At 42.7% G+C, this 25,452-nt stretch overlaps 1 protein-coding gene across 1 annotated transcript; it reads right to left on the reverse strand.

Moving 5' to 3' along the window:
* Window positions 1–509: 509 nt before the first annotated feature.
* On the reverse strand, window positions 510–23,453 carry PDIA6 (protein disulfide isomerase family A member 6). The gene is made up of 13 exons (XM_050950851.1): window positions 23,337–23,453; window positions 17,124–17,265; window positions 14,496–14,553; window positions 13,742–13,868; window positions 13,027–13,133; window positions 10,085–10,221; window positions 9,438–9,552; window positions 8,050–8,190; window positions 6,389–6,473; window positions 6,226–6,298; window positions 4,566–4,724; window positions 2,187–2,283; window positions 510–976 (listed from the first exon to the last, which is right to left on the reverse strand). Exons 1-13 carry the CDS (start codon window positions 23,368–23,370, stop codon window positions 908–910), a joined length of 1,344 nt encoding a protein of 447 aa, XP_050806808.1. The 5' UTR covers window positions 23,371–23,453; the 3' UTR covers window positions 510–907.
* Window positions 23,454–25,452: the final 1,999 nt, after the last annotated feature.

Consider the following 25,452-nt stretch of genomic DNA (forward strand, 5'->3'; position numbering starts at 1 on the left):
TACTTGGATTCTGTTCAAGAGACCAGTCAGTATCAGTTTTAGGCCTCTCCCCAGAGAGAGAAAGCTGCTACAACAGCACATTGACCCTTCACACTCGGGGGGGGGGGGGGGGGGGGGGGGGGGTCACTGGCTCACCACCAACTCAGAGGAAAACTGCCACTTTCTGAAATCAGCAGCACTTTTCACCAGCCTGCATTTTCCCTAGATATCTCCCATTCAAGCAGCGACCCAGCTATCAGATGACAAGATCACCATTTGAGGTGATATGTTGTTTCCAAGAAACTGAAAATCCCTGAAAATAAGAGGAAAGACTAGAAAGAGCATTTTAAACCATGATTGTCTGGTCTAATCTTCAGGCAATGACTGTCAATAAGTTTTATAATGGCAGGGTAGTTTAAGAGTCTTACAGCACCATTCCTTATGATATACACTGTTCAGTTTGCAACAGTCATCTGAACCTGGACAGCTTTAATTGTGTGCAAGTTTGTTGCTCAGTACAAGACTAATACTCTATGTCAAAAATATCTTGTTTTATTCTTTAATTGAAACAGAAGCTGGTCAAGTTCCATCTGAATGAAAAAAAATTTACATTTAAAACTGGTTACAGTAACATCCCCCAGAAACATTCAAAGAGCACACACTCTATGGACAAAATAAAAACCAAGATGTTGTAATCAAAGATCAGTGTTGTCCTCAAAATATTTGTTACACAGAATACAATCAAATTTACTGGTTACAACAATTCATAGAATTTTTGCAATGTTTTCTTGAGAGGCATACAGTTCACTGTCGCAGTGGTGCAGAGAGCTGGCCCAGTGCTACTTCTCTGTAAAAAGGCCACTGGAATATCCATTTGATTGTGAACAATGTTCCAAACCCTCCCAAGAAAAGAAACTTCCTGAAGATCTCACAATTCATCTTTATCCCAGTCTTCAAGATCCACATCACTGAGATCAATGTCATCTTCAACTGGAAGCTGTGGAACCACAAGCAGACTTTTTGAATGCCAGTGCTTGTAATGCTGTTCTAATATGGGACTTGAAAAATCAATGCCCTGCTGAGGATGACAGAAGTGTCTTCCAAAATAAGATTAAGTCTGGATGTACACAGAGAGCTAAATAGCACTTCAGTGGAAAAAGCTGATGCTCACATGACTGAAAGACCCTTAGTGCATTTCAACATAAGCCCAGTGGCCACTTAACTGAGCTTGGGACCAGTACAATACATGTTTCTTGGAGTGCTTTCTACCAAGGAATTTAGTTGGAACTTCTGCGGCATTGCCAAGTTCTTATTAAAACAAAGCCACACCACTGATCCTTTGGCTCCTCCCTGCCTTTTTAAAAAACAAAACAGACTTTTGCCACTGAGCCCTATATAATCAAGGATTTACTGCATGCCTCAATTATCAATGAGAACTGTGTAGTTAAGTCCCATGCAAGTGAAACTTTTGAGTTTCGGTCACTATGCTGCAGGGTCAAGGCCCATCTAAGTTTCAGGTGCTATAATGTAGTCACCCCTTTAGTTCACACACTAAAGTTCCCTCATTACCGCATGTTGGCAATAAATTGCATTTCAGCCTCAATGGTTTGAAATTGAATACTATTGACTAGGACGTAAGACATTAACAAGGCAGAGTATAATTGTCCATGACTTCAGATAACTAGCTATCTGGTAGGCCTGGTTAGGTTTCCTATTGTTTAAATCAGAGGTTCTCAAACAGGGGGGTCAGGACCCCTCAGGGGGATGTGAGGTTATTACATGGGGGGGTCACGAGCTATCAGCCTCCACCCTAAACCTTGCTGTTAAATATATTAAAAAAGTGTTTTTAATGTATGGGGGGGGGTCACACTCAGAGGCTTACTGCGTGAAAGGGGTCATCAGTATAAAAGTCTTGAGAATCCCTGGTTTAAATCCTGTTGTTTTTGTAACTAGGAGAATCAATAGAGGTTTAGTTTAGAGAATCAGCATTACGGTATTACCTTGCTATTCTTTATTACCAAGTGGCTATGGAGGTAAGTTTAAAAAGTAGCACTCTGAATACTTTGTGAGGGAAACTACTAAGTGTTTCACTTACTCTGGGAATAGGCATTTTGAGAGCATGTCCACCCTGGTTCAGTTCCTCTGTCCAGTATTTCCTTTTTAACCTAACAAGGTGTTCATGCACCCAGCAAAGTGGTGCCTCTTACCTCACCATCTTTGCCATCCCACGGCTCGACTGTGTTAATTTTAGGGAAACCCCCACCACCTACTGGTGCAGTAGATCCACGACCAAAGGAGAGCTCCCTGGGAGAGAGGATTGGGGGGGGGGGGGGGAGAAGAGAAAAAAGATAAACATTTAAGAAGTTTCCAATCTCATCCACCTTAAACACACTGTATTACTTTGTATACATTTAATAGGGAATTAGGTGTGCTACTGGATGTTTAGCTTGAGAGGATCCCCATTCCAAAACATCAAATAACCCTAATTTGAGGTTCATAGATCATTAGAGAATGGTAAAAACTTTGAAGAGGACAAGAATAATTTTTAGGGAGATTCAAAGATAAACACCAAGAAACAAACTTGAAACTATTCAACCCATAAACAGGGGAGATTGTTTTTAAAAACAAATCTATTGCCAAGTCCCCAAGCATCACAAGTTGACAAATGCAGCAGCACGACTGGTCAGCTTCTAAGCACCTTTTTATAATGGATTACCTACTTGTGCCACACACAGTAAAGATGAGACAAGCCCAAAGTCATTAGCTGGTTTACATGTTCTAATTTCTGGCAATGTTGTTTTTACTTTAAGATGGAGAGTAATGTTATTTTGCCATCCTGGATTAGGCACTTAGTTGCCAACTGCAGAAGTTCATCTCCTTCAAATCAGAAGCCTAAATCTTTACCAGTTACAGAGTGACTCAGAGTGTGAACAGCTTCTGCATTCATCTCAACCTGCCCTGCTAATTCAGTCTGCAAACAAGAGCAAGCATTATTCCTTTCAGTATTTTTTTCCCCGTGGTAAATTCACACTTATTCTGAGGTTGCCCTTCATTATCTTGTCAAAGTCTATGTTTTCCTGCTCCTTGAAGCCTCCGAGGAGGCTTCGTTTTCCTGATTTCAGTTGACAGGCTTCCTATCACATTACATAGTCATCAGTGTTACAGCACCATGCTCAGCTTGCACTAAGAGAGCTAACTAGAGCTACTGTGACTGTACTACTTCCCTTAGACACGGAACACCTGAGCTGAAATGTTAATGTCATCTTCTACTTTGCAAGTCCTTCTCTTTGGTAAGGTAACACCAATCTTTAATTATACAGCCCACCAATATGGTGCTGTGGGATATCTGTCCTAGGAAGATTGCCCTGTAGCATCACTATTCACAGCCCCTGCAGAGGTCTCACTAACGTTGTTTTAAAACATGCAAGAACTTGAGAAATGACAGACATTTGTCACAGCAGTGCTGACCATCAGCGTATGAACATTTTCTGATATGCTTTTTGAGGATATTTCTTTTGTATTTAGTCAGCCTCAAATTTCATGGGATAAACTTAAATATTTCTGCTTCAAGGAAAAAAATGTTGGTAGATCCCAACCCAAAACTAAATGGAAAACCCACTATATCAGTCTAATAAACTTGGTTTAGACTGATGCCTCCACAATGATTTTTTACATCCTTGTAAGTATGTACATTATGCAGCAGATTCTGTTCTGTGCCACTGTCACAAAGGAGTGCTAGGGTTAACAGTGTGTCCATTGGCTTGAAAGAATACTCTTATGAACTCACTGGTGTTGGCAGTTATCGGATTTTCCAAGGAGTTATTTCAACAAATCCCTTAACTCAGCTGCTCTCAACCATTGGATTCATACTAGTAAACTTCACGGTACTTCCTGATTCACTGAAGCTACCCAGAGCGCATAATCACGATGTGAAGTACTCTGGATTAAAATGAACTTCTAATATTGGTGAAGTCACTGTCCCAGGATGTCACAGGTGCAAAACCAACTTCTTCTGAAGTGGTGGTTAGAACTGTCCACGCTTAGTGCATGCCCAATCTGGTGGAGGGAGGAAGAGTGGTGGCTGGGAGAGACATGGAGCACAGAAATCCACACTGATGTTTTTGCTTCGCAGTGCATTTGTAATATGTAGGAAGAATGGTGATGGTGCAGACCTCCCTTCAGATACTGGGTAAAGGAAAATTCTGCACTGGACTTGAATTATTAGCACAATCTCGGTCTGCCATGCTAGCTACTTCGATTATTTGGCAATTTACAGTTTAAGGGCTCAGTCTGATCCTGCAAATCCTCTACAGGATCAGGCTCTTATATTTTCTGATACTCTTCCCTAGCCCTACATTTTAGTTTAAAAAAAAAAAAAAAAAGCCAACCAAAAACAAACAAACCATCCCACAGCAACTAGTAATCTTATTTCCAGAGCTCCACACTCCTGACTGAATTTACACTGGATGCCAATGTACACTGTACACTGTGTTCTGTGTCTCCACAGATCCAGAGACTTAGTTAAATGAACAGTTTAAATTACTTAAAAATAAAAAAATAAATAAGACAAAAAAGACAGTTTGTACCTGAGAAACTCATTAATCCCCTGTTCACTGAAAGATCCTTTCAGGAGGGCAAATTTCATCTTCCGTGCATTAACTGCTGCCATAGCTGGGTACCCAAATCCTCCAATTCCCAATGAGTTTTCAAGCTCAGACTGAGCTCCAGCCTCTGTCCACAGCCACCTTAAAAAAAAGAAAGAAAAAAAAAAAAAGAACCTTGATGACAATACTATATTATTGCTTTTACACCAGTTTTTGGCAAGTCTGCTTTTTCATTAGCAAAAACATCCTTGGCCTTTGTAGCATTGTTCACAATGCTGCACAGATAAACCTATAAAGTTTAAGGAAGATTCCAAAGTTTTAGATCAGTAGCACCACAGCAATAGTGTCTACACTATTAACGGAGAATCTCATCTCTCTCCAGTCTCTTGCTATTCAAGTCAGTAAGGCCTAGCCGTGATGTGGAATCATGCTCTGACTACGTGAGGAAAACCTTTCAATCTTCAACAATGACTTCTAGCCCAAGGTCCCAAAGGAGGCCCAGCCGTTGAAGTCTGTACCATAGAAGTGGCTATAAACAGATGCTCCTACAAGAGAGGAACCATGTTACTGAACCAATGCTTAAGCACAGTTGAACAGCTACAGACTTGCTCTATTTCAACAGATTTCTGTGCTTTAACCTGAGCAAGCAAGTCTTACAGTGGGCTAAGCCACATACCTAAACAAGAAAAACTGGAGCCTTAAATCACACCTGAGGCAGGTTGCTGAGCAGAGAAAGGGAGTGTGATGTTTCCACTCCCCAGTTGGCTAATGCAGTTTCTCTTGCCCCTAACTAGTCCTCCAGGGAAAGTGAAGCATTAGACCAGTCAGGAGTTGATAGGGTCTCAGCACTCCCCTCAAGTCTGTCATGCCACCTCCTCTCCCTCCCATGGCCTCTTTCCCAGCATCTGTCATGTCAGAATGCTCCCCCACACTTCCTGTGATGCCCAGCAACCTGGAGTCCACAGCTAACACTAAGGCATCACCCTCCTTAGCAGACCTCTCCCTGGCTGGTGGGAAAGGAAAAACACACTGGCTCAACCCAGCATGGAGGAAGAGGGAGAGAAGGAGAAAGAAAATGCCAGCTGGCCCACAGTGGGAATGTGAGGCAAGGCATTAACAGAGCCTGCACTTCTGAAATATAATCAGACACAACAACAGAGAGAAACCAGCCTACCAAAGTAAGGCTCCAAAGAAACCAGACTCATTTTACAGCTTAAATATTGCTTTCAACATTCAGACCTAGGAGGTATGTTTGATCTAATCTCAATGTTTAGATGGCATTAGCCTTAAGTAGTCAAAATGCACATTTAAAAGCAAGGTGAAAAAAGGATTAAATCCAGTTTTTGTTTTTTTTAAACAGATCCTGTTTAAAAAATAATCATGTTGACAAGAGGTATCCCACTGACTTATTCACAGGGCTTTTTGTTTTACCATGCTCCTAGCTTATCTGCAGTATAGCACCATCAGATGCAAGGCTGTGCCCATCTCTGCAAGGTATCCAAGTATTTCTATAGAAAAACAGACACAGGATCTTACGGAATAGAGGGTAACTACCTCTCCGAATCTAATGTGGACATCTGATGTCCTCCGTACTCCCCACCCCTTTTTCAAGAGAAGTGGCCAAGCCAGAAATTACACTTACCCCCACATTTTCTTTTTGTATTTGTCTGCCATTTTTAACATGACTTCCAAGTAGGAATTTCTACCTGCAGCTCCTGTTTGCCAGACAGAATTTTAACAAGTTAAGGCAGGTCAATTTTTTTCTTAAGTGACATTATAAAGAAAAATGCTTCCTTTTATTCTACCTGTATCAAGAATATGGGGCAACACAGCAATGACACAGAGCTGGTGGGCATCACAGGTACTCTTCACAACATTTTCATCAATAATCTGGGAGAATGAAACAAGAAATCACAGATTATAAAACGCCAGGTGATTAACAGTGCTGGGTGCCATAACCTCAAACTTGGTCCTACCTGAAGAGACAACTGCTTTGAGTGAGAAAGAAAAACTACTTTTCCCCATGGTAACATGCCAGAAGAGACACTGCGAGCCTCCCTCTAGTCTACTAGCAGGATGCTCATCTGAAACACCATGCCCAAACCTATGCATATTCCCACCAATACTGTTGATGCTGCATATTCAGATGTGAGGAGAGATCAAATGGAGACCCAGTTGATAGGGAATAAAGTTTTAAATAGCCTGTCAGCAGGCTAACGATAAAAGCCAGTGAAGTGGTTACCAGTAACATGTGGGAAGGAGGGGGGCGGTGCAGCAGACTGAATCTCCATGGTAAGAATTCCACTGAACTGCAAGCAGTTAGGGTGACTTCTGTGCCTTTGGTGGAGCCAACCCCAGTTGGGATGCTGCTAAACCTTCCCTGCCAAGAGGGACTTCGAGTCTTGAGGCTCATTAGACAGACATACTGTGGTCTGTCAACAACAAAAAAGGCCTAGTCCAACCCTGCCAATCTCCAGGGGGTGAGAGCGGTGCATGCACATGTTAGAATTTTGTCAGCCACTAAGATACCATGAATTGAGGGGAGAGAAGGGGGGCAGTGTGATGCCAGGCTAGGTAACTTACTTCTGAACAACAGTTTATTTCCTGTGAAATGGATCAAATTGCACCCAAGTGATGCAGGCACCCAACCCCGGTGAAACTTGTATGTGTGTCAGATTACATGAACTGTTAATGGTGCTGCAATGTTAACATTCTCCATACCTACCCTAAACACACTGCTACAACGTACAGCTCAGAAGTTTGCCCAGTAGTGTCATTAGCCTCTGTGATGTCAGTTTTTGTTTAAATGGGAAAGTTATTCAATTGGCTAGTCCTTCACCTCAGTGCACAGATCTTATCACAGGCTAAGGCACAAGGTTTGTGGGAGCTCCTTGTTAAAATAATGGGAGCACAACACACTACATAACAGGAGTCAGTTTTTGCTTCCAAGTCAGTGGTTCAAATCCAGTCCATGTCAATCAAATCTAGAAGCTACCAACTGTAGGCTGCTGTTAGACTAAGTAACGTGAGTGTGGTTTCCACCCAGTTCTTAGTGTACAGGTGGTATGCAAGACAAAGCCACCACCAGAGTCTCTGCAGGTTTTAGTGGAAATGGAATCTAAACTTTCATGTCACCCCCTCTCTTCAAATGAGGATTTAGATACGCTGGCAAGATAGCTCGTATTGCTGCTACATTCACAGTGTCTATTCTGTGGATCAAGATCTTCAACATTCAGGACTATCAGTCCAGTTTCTTTAATGAGCAGTACTATTCATGGTAAAAGATGTAAAGCTACCCATGGACTGGGTTGCGATTCTTGGATCAAAAGTACCCAAAGATAGTTCTGCTCATGTACCACTTTGGTAATTTTCTTCACCATCACTATTTTTCTTAAAAATAACTGCAGGGCCCAAGAGACAGGATGGAAAAGTGCTCAGAGAAGTTAAGTTTGCCGAGCAGGGATACCTCTAGAAGCTCGGGTGGTGGGGCACTTTCAGAAAAAAGATCCAGAGCTCGAGCAACTATATCAGATCTTGTTCTTCCACCATCATAATCAACAGGGTCTTCTCCTTTCTGAAAGATCTTGATTGTGGGAAATCCACGGATCTGCAATAAAATGTGTAAGTTATTAGTTCAAATTAACAAGAATGTTAGTGGTTGCAAGAGTACCACCACGATGTGCTCTAGATAAAGAGGGAGAGTTTTGCATCAAGATAGGGGATCTCCACATTACGTCGCAGGGCTACACCCTCAGCCTAAACATTTTAAAGGTAAGTTAGTTATTCCTCGTCTATGCTACAAGCTAAAATTGTGTTAGTCAATACACGTTAAAAACACTATCAGATATTGTAGTATCAGTGTCTGTGGTGCATCAAGAGTCCAAGTTTTGACACCAGATCTCCCTAAAACCTTGGACTTAAATATCAGCAAGGCCAGCTTAATCCTTCATGCCTCTGAAGGGAAAGGTGAAGATCCACTGAGTTTATTAGGGGAGAGGAGGAGCCCTGTTAAGAACTGTGGCCACCTCTACATCACATGGACCTTAAATAGGAGTTTTTAATAGGAGTTTGTTCAAGTACCTTCACTGATTGTCAATGGATTATCAGTTACAGTTGAATTTCAGTGAGACTGAATTCACCCTTCACCCGCACACTACTCAATGCTGTTTTTTCTTTCTACCTTCTTAAACTATTTTAGTATTAGTGAGATATGGAAGGACATGTAATACTTTTAAAAATCAGGCCCTTCGGAGCCAAGTTAATTTTTCAAAAGCAACTAGACACCTCACACTCATTGAAATCAATAAGTTATGTGCCTAGGTGCCTCTGAAAACCTCATTAGGTGCCTAAATACCTTTAAAAATCAGGACAAACTTCTTTCTGGGGGGACAGAGACACAATGAAGCAACAAGTTCTGAGCCTGCAGTCTCACTACATCTGTATAGCTAAAATGACACCTTTGGAATTCTTTCAGCTGGAGATACCGGCTGCACTCAGACCCATGTACAAAACCCGCCAGTCTTACAGAGGTGGTAAACACTTCAGTATGGCACTTAGTAAATTGCTATAGGGCCAGTTATGCCAGACCTCATGGAAGCAAATTGCAGGAATCGTAAAAATACTTTCTTAATGGCAACATCTATTATATTTATTCCACCTTCTCTCAGCGTTCGGGAAAAGCACTAATTTCTCCATGAATTGCTCAAGTCCCTTTAATACTTTTAGCTCTCAGTACTAAGAAATATTAGTAAGTGCTGAGGTAAGAGAGTTCTTCTGGTAATACCTGGGAACGTGACCTATTAGAGATGTTGCAAACACAGGGAGGGAATTTTCAAGCCTGCAGAGCACACTCACCCCATACCGGCTGGCTAACATCTGATTCACTGTAGCATCTACAGCCGCCAGTTTTACTTTTCCCTTGGTTTGTTCCTTCACTTCTGTGGCAGCAGCTGCCCATTCTGGTTCCAGACTGGAAAGCAACATAATGCCAATTACTAATAGTAAAAATTGGCATTTTAGAGGCAAGTTAGTGAAACTACAACCCACAGCCTATACCTGGAGGACTGCATTTTCTCCAGAGTAGGAGCAGCTCTGGAAAAGGACTTAAGGACTACATGGAATCTCTCAGACATCTCAAATTCTGGGATTAGAAGACTCTCCTAACATAAGAAACTTTCAAAGGGCCTGTTCTTGTTCCCACTGGTGGTAGTGGAAATTCTGCCAGAGATTTCAAATGAAGCAGGATTGGGTCCAACAAATGTGAAATTAAAACCTGTGAGTGTGGCGGGGGGGGGGGGGGGGCAAAGAAAGGGGAAACGGACACAGGTTCCCTGGTAAATTCTGGGGTGGGCAAGTTAAAGAGTAACTTGCACCATTGTAAAAGGTCCACTTCCAATAAAGCAAGAGAGCCAGGGTCCCAATTCACAAAATAAGCCTGTTTACATACATTGTAGATGACAAGCGAGTACAAATTTTAAATGATTGCCAACAGCTTCACTTACTTTTTGCAGTGTCCACACCATGGGGCATAAAACTCTACCAGCCAAACGTCATCACTATTCACAACATTCTTATCAAAGCTGTCGTCAGTCAGTTCAATCACATCCTTCTTATCCCCGCCTCCACTTTCTTGGCTACTCTGTAGGTCAAAAATAAAATCTGTTAAGCTGGGGGAACTTTTGCATTGCTCCCTCACATAACCACACCACAGCAGCCCCAGATGTGATCACCTACACACTTCTTTGCAAAATCAGAACACGTTTATCAGAAATATCCAAGATTAGTATGGGAAACTCAGGATTGTCTAGAGCCAGCCATGTCAATAACACCCAGAGAGCATATAGATTGCCGCTATCTCCTAAAGACCTATGGGAAGCAACACTATCGTCTCTGGAAAGAACAGAACTCTGATCTTCATGGCTCAAGACCTTTTGGTGCACTTTTAGAAAGAAGACTCACAGGCAGAATATAAAGGGACACAGTCAGCTTAAAAAAAGTGACCATAAAAAAAAAGTTCTAATCCACTTTGGTAGGTTAAATATAAAATTTCAAGAGGTTCCTAAATCAGTTAGGTGCAAAGTCATATTTTCAGAAGTGACTTAGGCACATAGAGGAGCCCAAATCCTGTTGAAAAATCAATGGTCTTCAGTCACTTTTGAAAATGGGAGCTGGGTACCAAGGGTTTTTGACAACATTGCCCTATGATTTTTTTTTTGAGAGTTCTTGTTTTTCACGGTTCTGTTTACATTTTCTCATTCATTCTCTGCAGCACTTAATGCTTAGCAGCTAGTCTCGTTCCTGGTTATGTTTTGCTTTCTGGCTCTCACATTAATTTAACTAACTACTTTGAGGTCCTCAGATGGAATGTGCCCCAGAATTGCGAACACTAATGAATTTAGCCTTAATACAACTCTGAGGAAGGGATGAAGGAACCCAATTTAACACATGGAGAAACAGACAAAGATTGAAGGCCAAGTCGCCCCTTCCACAGATTTCTCTTGCACTAGTGCTTAGAAACGCGACAAGCCTCCACATGCAGGGCTTGTCCACACTTACATTTTATAGCGCTCTAACTTGCTGGCTCCGAAGTGTGAAAAATCAGCCCCCAGAGGGCAGCAAGTTTGAGCACTTTAAAGCGCAAGTGTGGACAGGCTGGGAGCGAGCTATTCTCCTTGTGGAGGTGGATTGCCAGCAGCGCTGGGAGAGCTCTCTCCCAGCGCTCACGCATGACCACACTCACACTTCGCAGCACTTTGAAGTTTCTGGTGTAGACGTAGCCGCAGTTACTCATCTCTTTGGGACAGCAGGACTTCTCTCCTCATGGAGGGGACTGCAGGTCCTGGTGTCATGAGGCCATTGTGCACAGCGATGCACTGAGCACTCTAGAGATTTGCACATCTGCTGCAGGCAAGAACTAATGCATTACTGCAGGCCAGCAGTGGAGCAGTTCGCTGTATGCTGGCACAGCCAGTAGCAAAGAAAGAAATGGGAGATTCCAGATGATGGCTGGGTTTAGGAACATGCTGGAGGCTCCATGGAAGGAAATACTAGCAGGATCACTACCATATTACACGGTACATTTCCAGAGAGTCAGAGGATGCTTCAGAACGGCCCAAACCCAGCTCCTCCCCTCACCTGCCCAACTAAGTCCTCTCAGAACCCAAAGAGCATCAAACCTGCAGAAGGGCTTATAGCAACATTGGCTGGTGCTGTTAGGCTTAATTCCCCTACCATCCAGGCCTTTCTGCTTGCCAGTTTTGGCTGGAATTTGCCCAAGTCTCCTCCCCTCTACCCATGCATTCTGACAGGACAGTTTGGTTCAAAATGACTTGGCCAAGGTCACAGAGAAAGCCTTACAGCAGAGCCAAGAACAGAACCTAATGCTCCCGCGTCCTGTGCCACAAGAGCCTCCTCAGGTCCCTCACCAGGGCACTGAAGTATTTGAATTACACAAAGCTGTTTTCACTGACGTAAAGTTGGTTTTATGAAACGTGGATGTTCAGATTAGGTTCTGCAACCCTTCAGGGAGATGCATGTAAAACCTAAATTTCCTGACAATGTCCCTCTAGTCTATACACATTCAGTTAAGGATTCAGAATCTCCAAGTGTCTGAGTTTCTTTTTAAAAAGGATTTTAGTCCACCATTAACCTTTATATTCAAATCACTATGTAATGCTTTAGCCAAGCTACTCCCACTGACTGCAGTGGATGTGTCAAGCTAAAGAACCAGGCCACTTATAAAATATTGATCATATTTTTGATGACTGCCATCAGCATTTAACTTGCTCATGTTATTAATTACTCTGTATTATAATACTTATCATTAGTACATTGTGGAGATGAAAAAGTCAGCTAATACCTAAAAATTCTACTTCTACAAGTCAACAGCTGAAATGATTTTTTTTTTACTGTTAAGAAAAAGAGTTCCTCCAAGTTGAATTACTGAATCTCTAAAAGGCTTATAGGCATCCTAAATAGTTACTGTAACCTGGCTGTTTTCTAAACTATGTAATTCACTTTATCTTACCTTATGGGTATGTCTACACAGCAAGCAGAAACGTGCAGCAGCAAGTCTCAGAGCCTGGGTCAACAGCACTGAAGTTACAGCACTAAAAATAGCTGCATAGATATTCAGGCTTGTGCTCTGAAGCCTATCTCCCTCCCTAGGCTTTCTGGTTGCCATGCAGACATATCCTAAGAATGAGTCTTGTGGCTTTTCTGGGAGTGCTGCCAAACAGCCCAAAAGAGATCATCTTCTGTCAGATTAACCAATACCTCAAGTTCTTTCACACACTTTGCAAGTGTCGTACCAGCATGAACATAGAAAGTGATTAATTGTACCCTCAAGTGCTACACAGATCTTGGAGCACAAGTCTCTGATTTGCTGCAGAAGACATGAAAACTCATCAATAAAAATAATGCATTATCCATTCCTGAGAACTACCTGCTTTCCAGAACTATATCCTCCACTTCTGCCACTAAGACGATCCTTTACCAGTGATCGAAGAGCACTTAAAGCAGCATCAACAATCGCGTCACTTGTTCTGCCACCTGTGACACAGCAGAACAAAGAGGTAAAGGGTTGAACTGAAAAATCATATTAGCACCTTATTTAACAATCTTAGATTCAAGACCCAATCCTGCTCCTGTTGGCTTCAGTGGGCACAGGATTGCCCCTTACTGACATTTTGTGTATGTTGGGAGTCAATTAACTTGGGCACTAAGGTTGCTCAAGTGTATTTCCTTACAAATGCTAAAAAGCAAGGAAGTTACATCAAGGCAATATTGACATTGAACACAATACTCCACAAGCAATAGGTCACTACCACCATGAGAGCACACAAATACCCTCTCTAATAAACCCTCATCCTCAGCCCCTCCCCCCACCCCCAAGCAGGGGTCCTAGGCTGCACCCCCTACTCCCCCAAGATTTAATCAGGGGTATATAGTACAAGTCATGGACAGCTCACGGGCTGTGAATTTTTGTTTACTGCCTGTGACCTGTCCATGACTTTTACTAAAAACACCTGTGAATACAACAGCCTTACAGATTATAGATAGCAGATATGGAATAAGCAAATTTACAATTTTTTTTATCTATCACATCAATCATATCACAAGACATGAAAGACACACAACACACGAAAGACAACACTTACCCTGGTAATCTTCTGCTTTGTTCTTGTTGGATCCAAATAGCTTGATAGTTGGAAATCCTCGAACACCATACTGACCACCTAGGGACTGATGCTTATCTGCATCAACCGCACCGACTTTCACAACACCCTATTTAATGTTAAATAGCTTCCATTGTAATTTAATGCATTTGACAGCAGGAGCCAAAATGGTCAGGTGGAAAGAACCAGTGAGTAATTTACTGGGGAAGTTTGGGGCCATAGCAGCAGTAGGGAATGGGAGAGACAAAGTCATCAATTAATGCTTTTTTTAAAAACAAAAAACATGTAGAATGAATTTGCTATTTATTCTAAGATCAACAGATCACTGCACTGTCACATTTTCCATACTGAAACAAATGCCAGTATGCAGCAGTTTACAGAGCTATTTCCACACACCCCAATCTGTGCTAGTTCTCAGATCTAAAAGAATTCAGAGGATTGGGGGCAGGGGGAGTATTGCTCAGCCAAAAATCTGGATTATAAACATGTGAACCACAGATTTTGATTCTATAAGAGCCTTCCAAAGCAGTAATGGACGTTCACCAGGAAAAGCAAAAACCCTTGACAGATTATCTAGAAAAACCTGACATTTTGCCTGTTAAAGAATTTTACTTTTCCAGGGCTAGTACAATTTCACTAACCTAAAGTTAGTTGCAAGTTTCTAAGAGAGCTGACAAAAGCCAATCTCCCTGCAATTCCAAAGCACTGCACGTATGTGGGGAAAGTTTAAACTTACTTTTAATGCTGTCGCTGCTTTCTTCCATTCAGGAGTTAGTCTTTGACAGTGACCACACCTTTTGGAAAAATAAATTTATTTTCGCTCAAGCTGGTAGATATTTCATTTCACAAAATACCTAAGAAATCAATGTAGTTTGAGCTCTGCAAGAGTCCAGCGTATGAGTATAATCAATCATTTACTATTTGCAATGGAGTTGGGAATTCTAGCCATGTGAGGGGGAAGAATACCAAGTTCTGATATCACGTCACTGCAGAAACGAAGAGCAAACGTTGCAAAGGATTCTTACCCTGCTGACAACGGTAATCTAAAAACTAGCCTCAAACTGAGACAGTGAGCTCCAACCCAGCAAGAGAACTGTATATGATAAGAACTTGGACTTCCTAGTACTGTTAAGCCTTAAGGAAAGGAGAAGGGAAATCACAAGGGAAGTTTTTCCAGTGAAGCAGAACACCCAAGCAATCCTGATTGAGAGGTGATAACTGAGGGCTTGTCTACATCACAAAGTTGCAGCGCTGGTGAGGGGGTTACAGCGCTGCAACTTAGGAGGTGTACACATCTGCAGGGCATCACCAGCGCTGCAACTCCCTGTTTGCAGCGCTGGCCGTACTCCCGTTTTGTCTCGGGTGTAGAGGATCCAGCGCTGGTGATCCAGCGCTGGTAATCAAGTGTAGACACTTACCAGCGCTTTTCTTGACCTCTGTGAAATAAGCAGGTATCCCAGCATACCTGAGGAAGCCTCTCTGGTAATCAAGCAGGTCTCCTTCCACGCGGTTTGCTCCGGTGTTCTCCGAATCCCGCCCCAAGCGGATCTCCTTCCCCGCGGTTTGCAGGGGGGTTCGGGGAACGCGAGAGCAAACCGCGGGGAAGCAGGTCTCCTTCCCCGGTTTGCTCTCGCGTGCCCCGAACCCCCGTGCAAGCAGGTCTCCTTCCCCGGTTTGCTCTCGCATTCCCCGAACCCCCCTTGAAGCCGCCCAACAGCGCTGCAGTGTGGCCACATCTAACACCACTTGCAGCGCTGGTTGCTGTAAGTGTGGCCACTCTGCAGCGCTGGCCCTATACAGCTGTACTAATACAGCTGTAACAACCAGCGCTGCAAAATTGTAGATGTAGACATACCCTGAGTTGTGCAGATCTGCTTAAAAAAAAAACTAGAGGCATGTCAGAGAAAACTGTAAGGGAATACACATGCTCTGGTAAGCTACGGTTTTCAGTAAGCTACGGTTTTCAGTAAGCTACTCTTCTGTTTCTGGTGTGTAAAAGACATTTTCTTCTGCAAAGAGCATACACTGAGATCTTACCATTTTCTTATACTTTCATTATGCTTTGCCCCAGGCTAACCCTGAAGACTTCCCTTTTTTTGCTGTTTACTTTATGACAGACTATTTAGTTATAATGGATTAGAACCTGGATGTGTTAGGCCAACAATGATTCACCGTTATTAGTATGCTGCTATTACATTTCATAGAGGAGAAGAGGGAGACAAAGCTTTGTCTAGAATAGTAATACAAGCTAAGTTGGGCAGATGTGGGGGGAGGGGGATCACACCCATAAATTCAGCCTTATGCCTTCATGGCGGGGTCAGGCTGGGAAAGACAGGACTGAGAGAAACTCTTCATTTAGAACACACTGCTAATCAATTATTTTTCAGGCTGCCAAATGATTAAAAATTAATTGTGATTAATCGCAGTTTGAATTGCACTGTTACACAATAATAGAATGTCATTTATTTAAATATTTTGGGATGTTTTCTACATTTTCAAATATATTGACTTCAGTTATAACAAAATACAACGTGTACAAGGCTCCCTTTAAATTATTTGTATTACAAATATTTGCACTGTAGAAAAGAAACAATTGAAAAATACTATTTTCTTTTCACTTCATAGAACTGCTGTAGTGCAATCTCTTTCATGAAAGCACAACTTACAACTGTAAAAATGTTTTACATAACTGCACTCAACTGGCACGTAAATATCTTGCAACACCGGCTACAACAGTGCCATATGAATGCCTATTCTCACTTTCAGGTGCCATCATAAAATAAGAAGTAGGCAGCATTATCTCCGGTAAATGTAAACAAATTTGTCTATCTTAGATATTGACTGAACAAAAAGTAGGACTGAGTGGATTGTAGGCTTAAATATTTATAATAAATTTCAATTGGTACTCTATTAATGTAGTGTGATTAAAACTGCAATTGTGATAAAAATTAATCAAGTTAATTTGTTTTGAGTTAATCACTTGAGTTAACGGTGATTGACAGCCCTAATTATTTTTCTATCTTTACTGAAGTTAGTATTGAAAGTTATAAATGTAAAAAGATTTGAGCATCTAGGCTGGGATCTAATGCACCTCTTACCAATCCAGACTAATTATGTCCTGCCAAGCTGTTCTATAAACCCAGGTTTATTTTGCTTGCCACAAGGCTACTGAAATGCATTTAAACCCAAGTAAGAACTGTGCTAGAGAGTGAATGGTTGGTCCAGGATTTCTAGTAAGTCGCCTTTTGTATTCCTCCAAGATACAACAGGAAGTCCTTTGTTTATAGAAATTAGTCAACCTTCTTACAAGCACACCTGCCAGGACAGCATGTGCTAGGATTCTCTGACTAGCTATGATACTTACCATGGTGCGTAGAATTCTACCAGCCATAAACTGTCACTCTGAATGACCTCCTTGTTGAAGTTTGTTGGTGTTAGCTCTATCACATCATCGCTGGATGAATATAGGCTGTTAGCTGCCAGGAAGAATGTGCAGCTCACAGCTCCTAGAACAAAAAGCAAACCCAAATTATACTCCCATCAAAAATATCAATGGCCCTACTAGATTCATGGCTGAATCATTCCCCTCCCATCTCCTTTTTCTTTTAGCAGTAGGGAGAAAGAAAAGAGACAGGAACACCAAATCTGCCAGAGGGAGGGAAATTGCAGCAACCCATCTGTCTTCTCACCATCCTGCAGAAACCTTCCCATGCAAAGATCACGGGTCCAGGACTCCATGGGTTTAGGTGACAGATACTTTCTACACCACTATCTTCCAGTAAAACCCACTGGAATTTATGCTGCCTCTCCAAACCCCCTCAAAGATTTTTGGCTCACGTTTGGAGGCCATAGCAACTACCTGAAGGCCTGGAACAGTACAGACAGGCTAGAACTTCCATGTGCATACCCTGGAAATCTGTGGGATGTCCTCAGGAAAAATGGAGGGTTGGCTGGCCACACCCCTTACCCAACAACATGATACAAGGACAGCATAGAAATTCTCAGATCTTTTCCCCACAAGATAACAGGACATGTATCTTAGTTCAATTATTTCAAGTTACACTGGCTTGGAGTCTAAGACTTGCTACATTCAATTTGGAACTAGTACCAAACTGCAGCAGCAGGAGGGGTAGGAAGGAAGGAATCTTCTGTCCTTGTTACTGATGAGTCCCAGGACCTATAGTATTGTTTTGTTTCTCAGGTGGTGGGAGGCAAACCAGCAGTCAGTCTTTGGGTCACACCTCCTGGAATAACAAACCCTCTAAAATAGGGATGTAAAAGGTTAACGGTTAACCTATAAGCATCAGTCTTACCTGTTTTGGTTAACAGTTAATGATTAAACTCTGCTGCCCGCTGGAGCCCAGGACTCCACTGCTGCCCCAGGTGCAGGGCTGACAGCGGAGTCCCCAGGCGCGGTGGCGGGTGATGAAGGCCGGTAACAGAGTCCCTGGGCATGGGGGCCGGGATCGGAGTCTCACGTAAAACATGGGGGTGCTGCAGTACCGCCTGCTCCTTTAGTTTCCCAGTTAAACATTTAACCATGTAACCCAGGGATAGGCAACCTATGGCACGTGTGCAGAAGGTGACACTCAAGCTGATTTTCAGTGGCACTCACACTGCCAAGGTCCTAGCCACCAGTCCGGGGGGGGGGGGGGGCTCTGCATTTTAATTTAATTTTAAATGAAGCTTCTTAAACATTTTAAAAGACTTATTTACTTTACATATATAACTAAACTATTGTTGTATTATAGACTTATAGAAAGAGACCTTCTAAAAAAGTTAAAATGTATTACTGGCATGTGAAACCTTAAATTAGAGTGAATTTATGAAGATTCGGCACAGCACTTCTGAAAGGCTGCCGACCCCTGGTGTAACCAATAAAATGTAAATCGGTTACACGGTTCCTTTTTTAACTGCTATTTACATCCCTACTCTAAAAGGCCCTTTGAACTCTGGAAGATTTTTCATGGTGAAAAGCTGAGCAACTCTTTTTGTTGAACTGAAGATGGTGCAGAGAAGAGCCACAAAAATTATTCAAGGGCTGGAAAAAATGCCTTAAGAGTGAGAGACTTAAGGAACTCAATCTGTTTAAACTTATCTAAAGATCAAGAGGGGACTTGAATACAATATATTAAGTACCTTCCTGGAGAGAAAATACCAGGTACTAAAAGGTTCTTCAAAATAGAAGAGAAAAACATAACAAGAACCAATGGCTGGAAGTTAAAGACAGATAAAAATTTGTGATGTGTTTCTAGTTTGAATTTAACAATGAGGGTTATTAACCATTGGAACAAACTACCAAAGGAAATGGTGGATTCTCCATCTCTTGAAGTCTTTAGATGAAGACTGGCTGCCTTTCTGGAATATTTGCCTTAGTGATGATGAAATTCTATGGCCCATATTATAAAGGTGGTCAGAGTAGGTAATAATACCACCTCTTACACAGGACTTTCCATCAGTAGGTCTCAAAGTGCTTTACAGTGGAAGTCAGTATCATTATCCCCATTTTACAGATGGGGAAACTAAGCCATGGAGGTAAAGAGACTTGCCCATAGTCACAGACTCAGACCTTATGACCAGAAGGGACCACTGTGATCATCTTCTAGTCTGACCTCCTCCACATAGCAGGCCACAGAACCTCACCCGCTCACTCCAGTAATAGGCCCGTAACCTCTGGCTGAGTTACTTAAATCCTCAAATCTTGATTTACAGACTTCAAGTTACAGAGACACCTTTTACTCTACTTCAGACCAACAAGTGAACCATGCCCCCCTCTGCAGAGGAAGGCGAACCCACCCCCACAATCTCTGTCAATCTGACCTGGAGGAAAGTTCCTTTCCGACCCCAGCAAATCAGTGGCAGTGCTGGGAATATAGCACAGTTCTCCTGAGTCCCATTCCAGTGTTCTCCACTCAACCACACTGCCTCATAATGGTACATTCTGGCCTTAAAATCTATGAGTTTCTTTTGGAGTAAACCTGGACCAGCGTACGAATGTTTATTCATGTTCTAGAGAGTCTTTCTTCCCCTCATCCTCTTCCCCCAGACAAAAGTAGTGCTACCCTCCCACAGGTGATCAGCTCACACCAGTGTACTTCAGGAGTGATACGCAGCCCACATACAATCGCTCCTGCAGCATGTCAGGCTGACCTACAATAACAGCTGCCATTGGGGTGAGGTAAGGCACTGAGAAAGTGAGAGAGAGCCTTACTGCATGGTACAGCTGCTCTTAAGAGAAAAGGGAAACTTCCTCTCAGAGCTGAATACACTGTATGTACAATTACAGCAAGACTTTTTTCAAGAAGCAACTCGACATCGCCTAAGAGATTTGTGGCAGAATAAAGTCAAAACTAGAGCTCAATGAATTTTATTCAACAATTTCTGCCATTTTCCCCCTTTTCATAAAGGGATCTTCCAATTTATCAGAAGCTTTTGTTAGTCAGCAAATTGTTCACAGTTCATTATGAAATTTGCTCCAAGTCATTTTCTGTTCCCAGGCTGGAAGACATCGAACCCACCAAAAGCGTGATTTGTGACTTCTACAATCACATATGCAATTTGAAATTCGTCTTCAGCAAAAATTCAAGGTTAAAACTCACTTTCACACAAACAGTAATCAAGCCTGGAAAGCTCAAAGGGCATAATACAAAATAAAAGGATTTCCAGCGCTGTCAAATCAAAATTTGCTTTACAATTTGAATGAATTATACAGAAAACAAGAACATCCACAGTTATGACAGAATAGAAGTATAAATGCTAGATAGAAACTTTCACTGTCATGACAAAAGCCAACTACTGACAGGGCTGAGGAAGAAATTTCCCCTAAGGGCAGATTACTTCACATGTCCCTTACTAAGGATTTCTGTGTAAGTCTGATTACTGTGCAGTTCATAAACTGATGCACATGCATGACAGGTAAGAAACTCCACCCTGGCCCTGTATGGTGCTGTTTATTCAGTATTTCTCACTACCTGTGAATGTTTTAAGGCAGGGGTCGGCAACCTTTCAGAAGTGCTGTGCCAAATCTTCATAAATTCACTCTAATTTAAGGTTTCGCGTGCCAGTAATACATTTAACGCTTTTAGAAGGTCTCTTTCTATAAGTCTATAATATATAACTAAACTATTGTTGTATGTAAAGTAAATAAGTCTTTTAAAATGTTTAAGAAGCTTCATTTAAAATTAAATTAAAATGCAGAGCCCCCCGGACTGGTGACCAGGACCTTGGAAGTGTGAGTGCCACTGAAAATCAGCTTGAGTGCCGCTTTCAGCATGCATACCATAGGTTGCCTACCCGTTTTAAGGGATCCACACTTGCAAAAGTCTTGGAGATGTAGGTTGAGTAATGGAGGTGAATAAAAGGCCACAAATTCATTTAGTCTCTACCCTTTCTTCTTCCCTCCCATCAACACTATGCTTTCTGATAAAATATCAATGTCTCACACTAGTGTGCAGGATCCCAGTTATTTGTAGCCATGTAAATAAAGCATTAAGACACTCACTGGAGATGTAAAACAGAATTTATTTAATTAGGCCTGGATTGGGGGGGGGGGGGAATATACTGTGGGGCTGTACTACAAAAAACAAACAGGAAATCTCAAGTGTTTTACCCCTATGCCTCCTACTGCAAATGCTTCATCATTTTGCAATAGTTTTAAACTGCACACTGTAGACAGCTTTGCTTTCTATGTTAAGAGAGTCATCATCTCAGCACTTATTTTCACTTCCAATATATTTATGTTGCATTTGGATGTCTCTCTCTGGCCATTCCCTCTTATTCATCTTGCATTTCACCTGCCAGTTACTGCACATTTCTATTGGTTTCAAAATGGATTTCCATTTTCCAGTATCACATCTGAATCCGTATTTTGAGCCTTCCCACTTAACCATCCATACTGGTTGCCTTCTTGTAATAATTATTATTATTTTGGTTAGGGGGTATTATACATGTATTTTGCTGCTTATGATATATATGCTGAGTCTGAGAAATTTAGTTCTCGTTTTTGATTATCTTCCTTCAAAAAAAAAAAAAAGTCTCACTTTCTAAACTTGTGTGTCACAATGCTTATCCTTCCATGCAAAAACTTACTTACATTGTGGTCACTAGTACTCAGTAGCCTAGCAATCATTAATTCTTCACCTGTATGTTACTTAGGATGATAGCTCCAGAGCACACAAGAGCAAAGACTAACAGTTGCAAGCACTTATTTAAGATGTTAAGAGACACAATTTATCAACATGATTCCATTAGGACATGATGCTTCTATGTACAGATAATTGCAGTCTCCATTACCACCATTCTATTAGATTTAGTTGCTGTTTTGATCTGCCCTCGAAGTTACACACTCAACACTTTTTACAATTCAGGAATCCAGTAGCATAACAATGCAGCATATTCTATGATTTGGCCTTTGCATCCCCAATCATGTTACATCTCACAACTTGAACCCTTATCTCCTGGAATGATCATTTTCATGCACGGAGAACTGTCTTCTACACCTCCACTGGAAAGTGTGACTCAACTAAGAATAAGGTTTGCTACAGATGGATACCTTGGTAAGGTTAGAAAATACACAGAGAAATACCATTTTTAGAATCAGAGTCCAACAGTCCCATGAACTCCCACAGTTGTTCAACGGGAGCTTGGCTGAAGTTAGAACAGAACTAGGTTCCTATAAATGAGAGGTGGAAGGGGCTCACCACTGGCTCAAGTAGCCCATTCCCCCAGGAGCAAGCAGCAGGATTCTTTCTGGCTATTTTCAGGCCTAATTTTAAAATGTCTTCAGGAACAGGGCTTCTACTTTCAGAGAAAGTGTTAGTCCCTATCAGCAAAAACAAGGAGGAGTCCTTGTGCCACCTTAGAGACTAACAAATTTGTTTGCCCAAATAAATGTGTCGGTCTCTAAGGTGCCACAAGGACTCCTCATTGTTTAGGGCTCCTACTGTTTCCCCTGAAAGATTATTCTGCAGCCTAACAAATCTCCCCATTAGGAGGTTTCTTCCTTGAGCGTGAATCTATGTTCTTTTTCAGTTAGTTTCACCCCATTTCCGGGTCACACACTTTCACCCCCATCCACACACTTCTCCCCTCTCAGCTTGTGTCCCAGATACTCAGCCCATCGCGCTCCCCCCACTGCAAACCCAATCCTGCTAGATAGCGCGCTGGGCCCCGATGGCCCCTCCCGCGGGCGAGCTGCAGGCGCTGCCACCCACCGAGCAGGGAAGGCCGGACTCGGCCGCGAGCCTCCCGCTCCTCACAGTGCCCTGGGCCCCTGGTCTCCCACTCACCCCAGCCCTCCGGCCCGGCAGCGCTGGCCCCCAGCCCCGAGAGGCAGGGCCCGCCGCCCTACGCCCCCAGGCAAGGTGGGCTCGTGCCCAGCCAAGGGTCTCACGGCCCCAATCAGAGCAGGGGGCTCGGCCAGCGATGGAGTCTCTGCCCTGCTGGGGCAGCGCCCTGCCCTGCCCCTGCTCCCAGCGGAGCCCTCTGACCTCGGCCTCTAGCCCCGCAGGACCCCAGGCCATCCCGTGCCCCTCCCTCTCGCGCACGGCCCGGCCCGGCCCGGCCGCAGGGAGCCTACCGAGCAAGAGGCGGCTCGTCCCGAACACCCCCATGGCGCTGGGCTGCTCCGGGTCCCGCTGGCAGCCTCCCTCCCTGCAACCGGCCGCTACAATCCGCTTCCCCCCGCCAGCACCCTGCCCACGCGGCCTCGCGTTCCCAGCCGTGGCCGCTGCTCATTGGTGCTGCCGCCGTTCTCTCATTTGCATAGCCAATAGATGGCGGCCGGGTCATTCCCAGCAGGAGTGAGAGCATTCGGGGGTGGAGCCTGGCGGCCCCCCTGAGCCTATGGCGGAGGGAATCGTGGCTGGGTTTGAGGTTGTAGCCTGGAGGAGTGGGTTTCCCGCCCGGGTTCCCCGCCCTGTTCTCCTCCACTATGTGTGAACGAAAATGTAGAATCAAATAAAGTAAAAATCTTAAGTGACTCCACATGTTCCATACAATCTCTATGGATAGTAATTTCATGCTCTAATAAGACTATAAAATTAGGGATCTATTATCCATCACCTGATCAGGACAGTGATAGTGGGGATGAAATGCTAAGGGAGATTACAGAGGCTATCAAAATAACTCAATAATAGTGGGGGGTTTCAATTATCCTCATATTGACTGGGAACATGTCACCTCGGGATGAAATGCAGAGACAAAATTTCTGAATACTTAAAATGACTGCTTCTTGGAACAACTGGTACGGGAACCCACATGGGGAGAGGCAATTCTCAATTTAGTCCTGAGTGGAGCACAGGATCTGGTCCAAGAGGTAACTATAACAGGACCGCTTGGAAATAGTGACCACAATATAATAACTTTTAACATTCCTGTGATGGGACAAATACCTCAAAAGCCTAACAGTGTGGCATTTAACTTCAGAAAGGGGAACTATGCAAAAATGAGGGGGTTAATTAAACAGAAATTAAAAGGTACAATGTCTAGAGTGAAAACCCTGCAAGCTGCATGGATGCTTTTCAAAGACACCATACTAGAGGCCCAACTTAAGTGTATACCCCAAATTAAAAAATTCAGTAAAAGAACTAAAAAAGAGCCACTGTGGCTTAACAACCATGTAAAAGAAGCAGTGGGAGATAAAAAGACTTCCTTTAAAAAGTGAAAGTCAAATCCTAGTGAGGTAAATAGAAAGGAGCATAAACACTGCCAAATCAAGTGTAAAAATGTAATAAGAAAAGCCAAAAAGGAGTTGAAAAACAGGTAGTCAAAAACTCAAAAGGTAATAACAAAATGTTTTTTAAGTACATCAGAAGCAGGAAGCCTGCTAAACAACCAGTTGGGCCCTTGGATGACTGAGTTACAAAAGGAGCACTTAAAGATGATAAAGTCATTGTGGAGAAACTAAATGAATTCTTCACTTCAGTTTTCAAGGCTGAGGATGTTAGAGAGATTCCCAAACCTGAGCCGGCTTTTGTAGGTGACAAATCTAAGGAATTGTCGCAGACTGAGGTGTCACTAGAGGAGGTTTTGGAATTAACTGATAAACTTAACAATAACAAGTCACCGGGACCAGATGGCATTCACCCAAGAGTTCTGAAAGAACTCAAATGTGAAATTGCAGATCTACTAACTACGGTTTGTAACCTGCCCTTTAAATCGGCTTCTGTACCCAATGACTGGAAGGTAGCTAATGTAACGCCAATATTTAAAAAGAGTTCTAGAGGTGATCCTGGCAATTACAGACTGGTAAGTCTAATGTCAGTACCAGGCAAATTAGTTGAAACAATTGTAAAGAATAAAATTGTCAGACACATAGAAAAACATAAATTGTTAGTTAAAAGTCAACATGGTTTCTGTAAAGGGAAATCATGTCTTACTAATCTATTAGAGTTCTTTGAAGGGGTAAACAAACATGTGGACAAGGGGGATCCAGTGGACATAGTGTACTTAGATTTTCAGAAAGCCTTTGACAAGGTCTCTCACCAAAGGCTCCTACGTCAATTAAATTGTCATGGGATAAGAGGGAAGATCCTTTCATGGACTGAGAACTGGTTAAAAGACAGGGAACAAAGGGTAGGAATAAATGGTAAATTTTCAGAATGGAGAGGGGTAACTAGCAGTGTTCCCCAACGGGAAGTCCTAGGACCAATCCTATTCAACTTACTCATAAATGATCTGGAGAAAGGGGTAAA

The sequence above is a fragment of the Gopherus flavomarginatus genome, chromosome 4 (assembly GCF_025201925.1).
Source record: "Gopherus flavomarginatus isolate rGopFla2 chromosome 4, rGopFla2.mat.asm, whole genome shotgun sequence".
NCBI lineage: Eukaryota > Metazoa > Chordata > Testudines > Testudinidae > Gopherus > Gopherus flavomarginatus.

Coding starts and splice junctions, on each gene's coding strand:
- PDIA6 (XM_050950851.1), bottom strand. CDS start 23,370: ATGGGGGTGTTCGGGACGAGCCGCCTCTTGCTCG. Junction 17,266..23,336: donor GACGAGCCGCCTCTTGCTCG/GTAGGCTCCCTG, acceptor TTTTTGTTCTAG/GAGCTGTGAGCTGCACATTC. Junction 14,554..17,123: donor GTAGAATTCTACGCACCATG/GTAAGTATCATA, acceptor TTTTTCCAAAAG/GTGTGGTCACTGTCAAAGAC.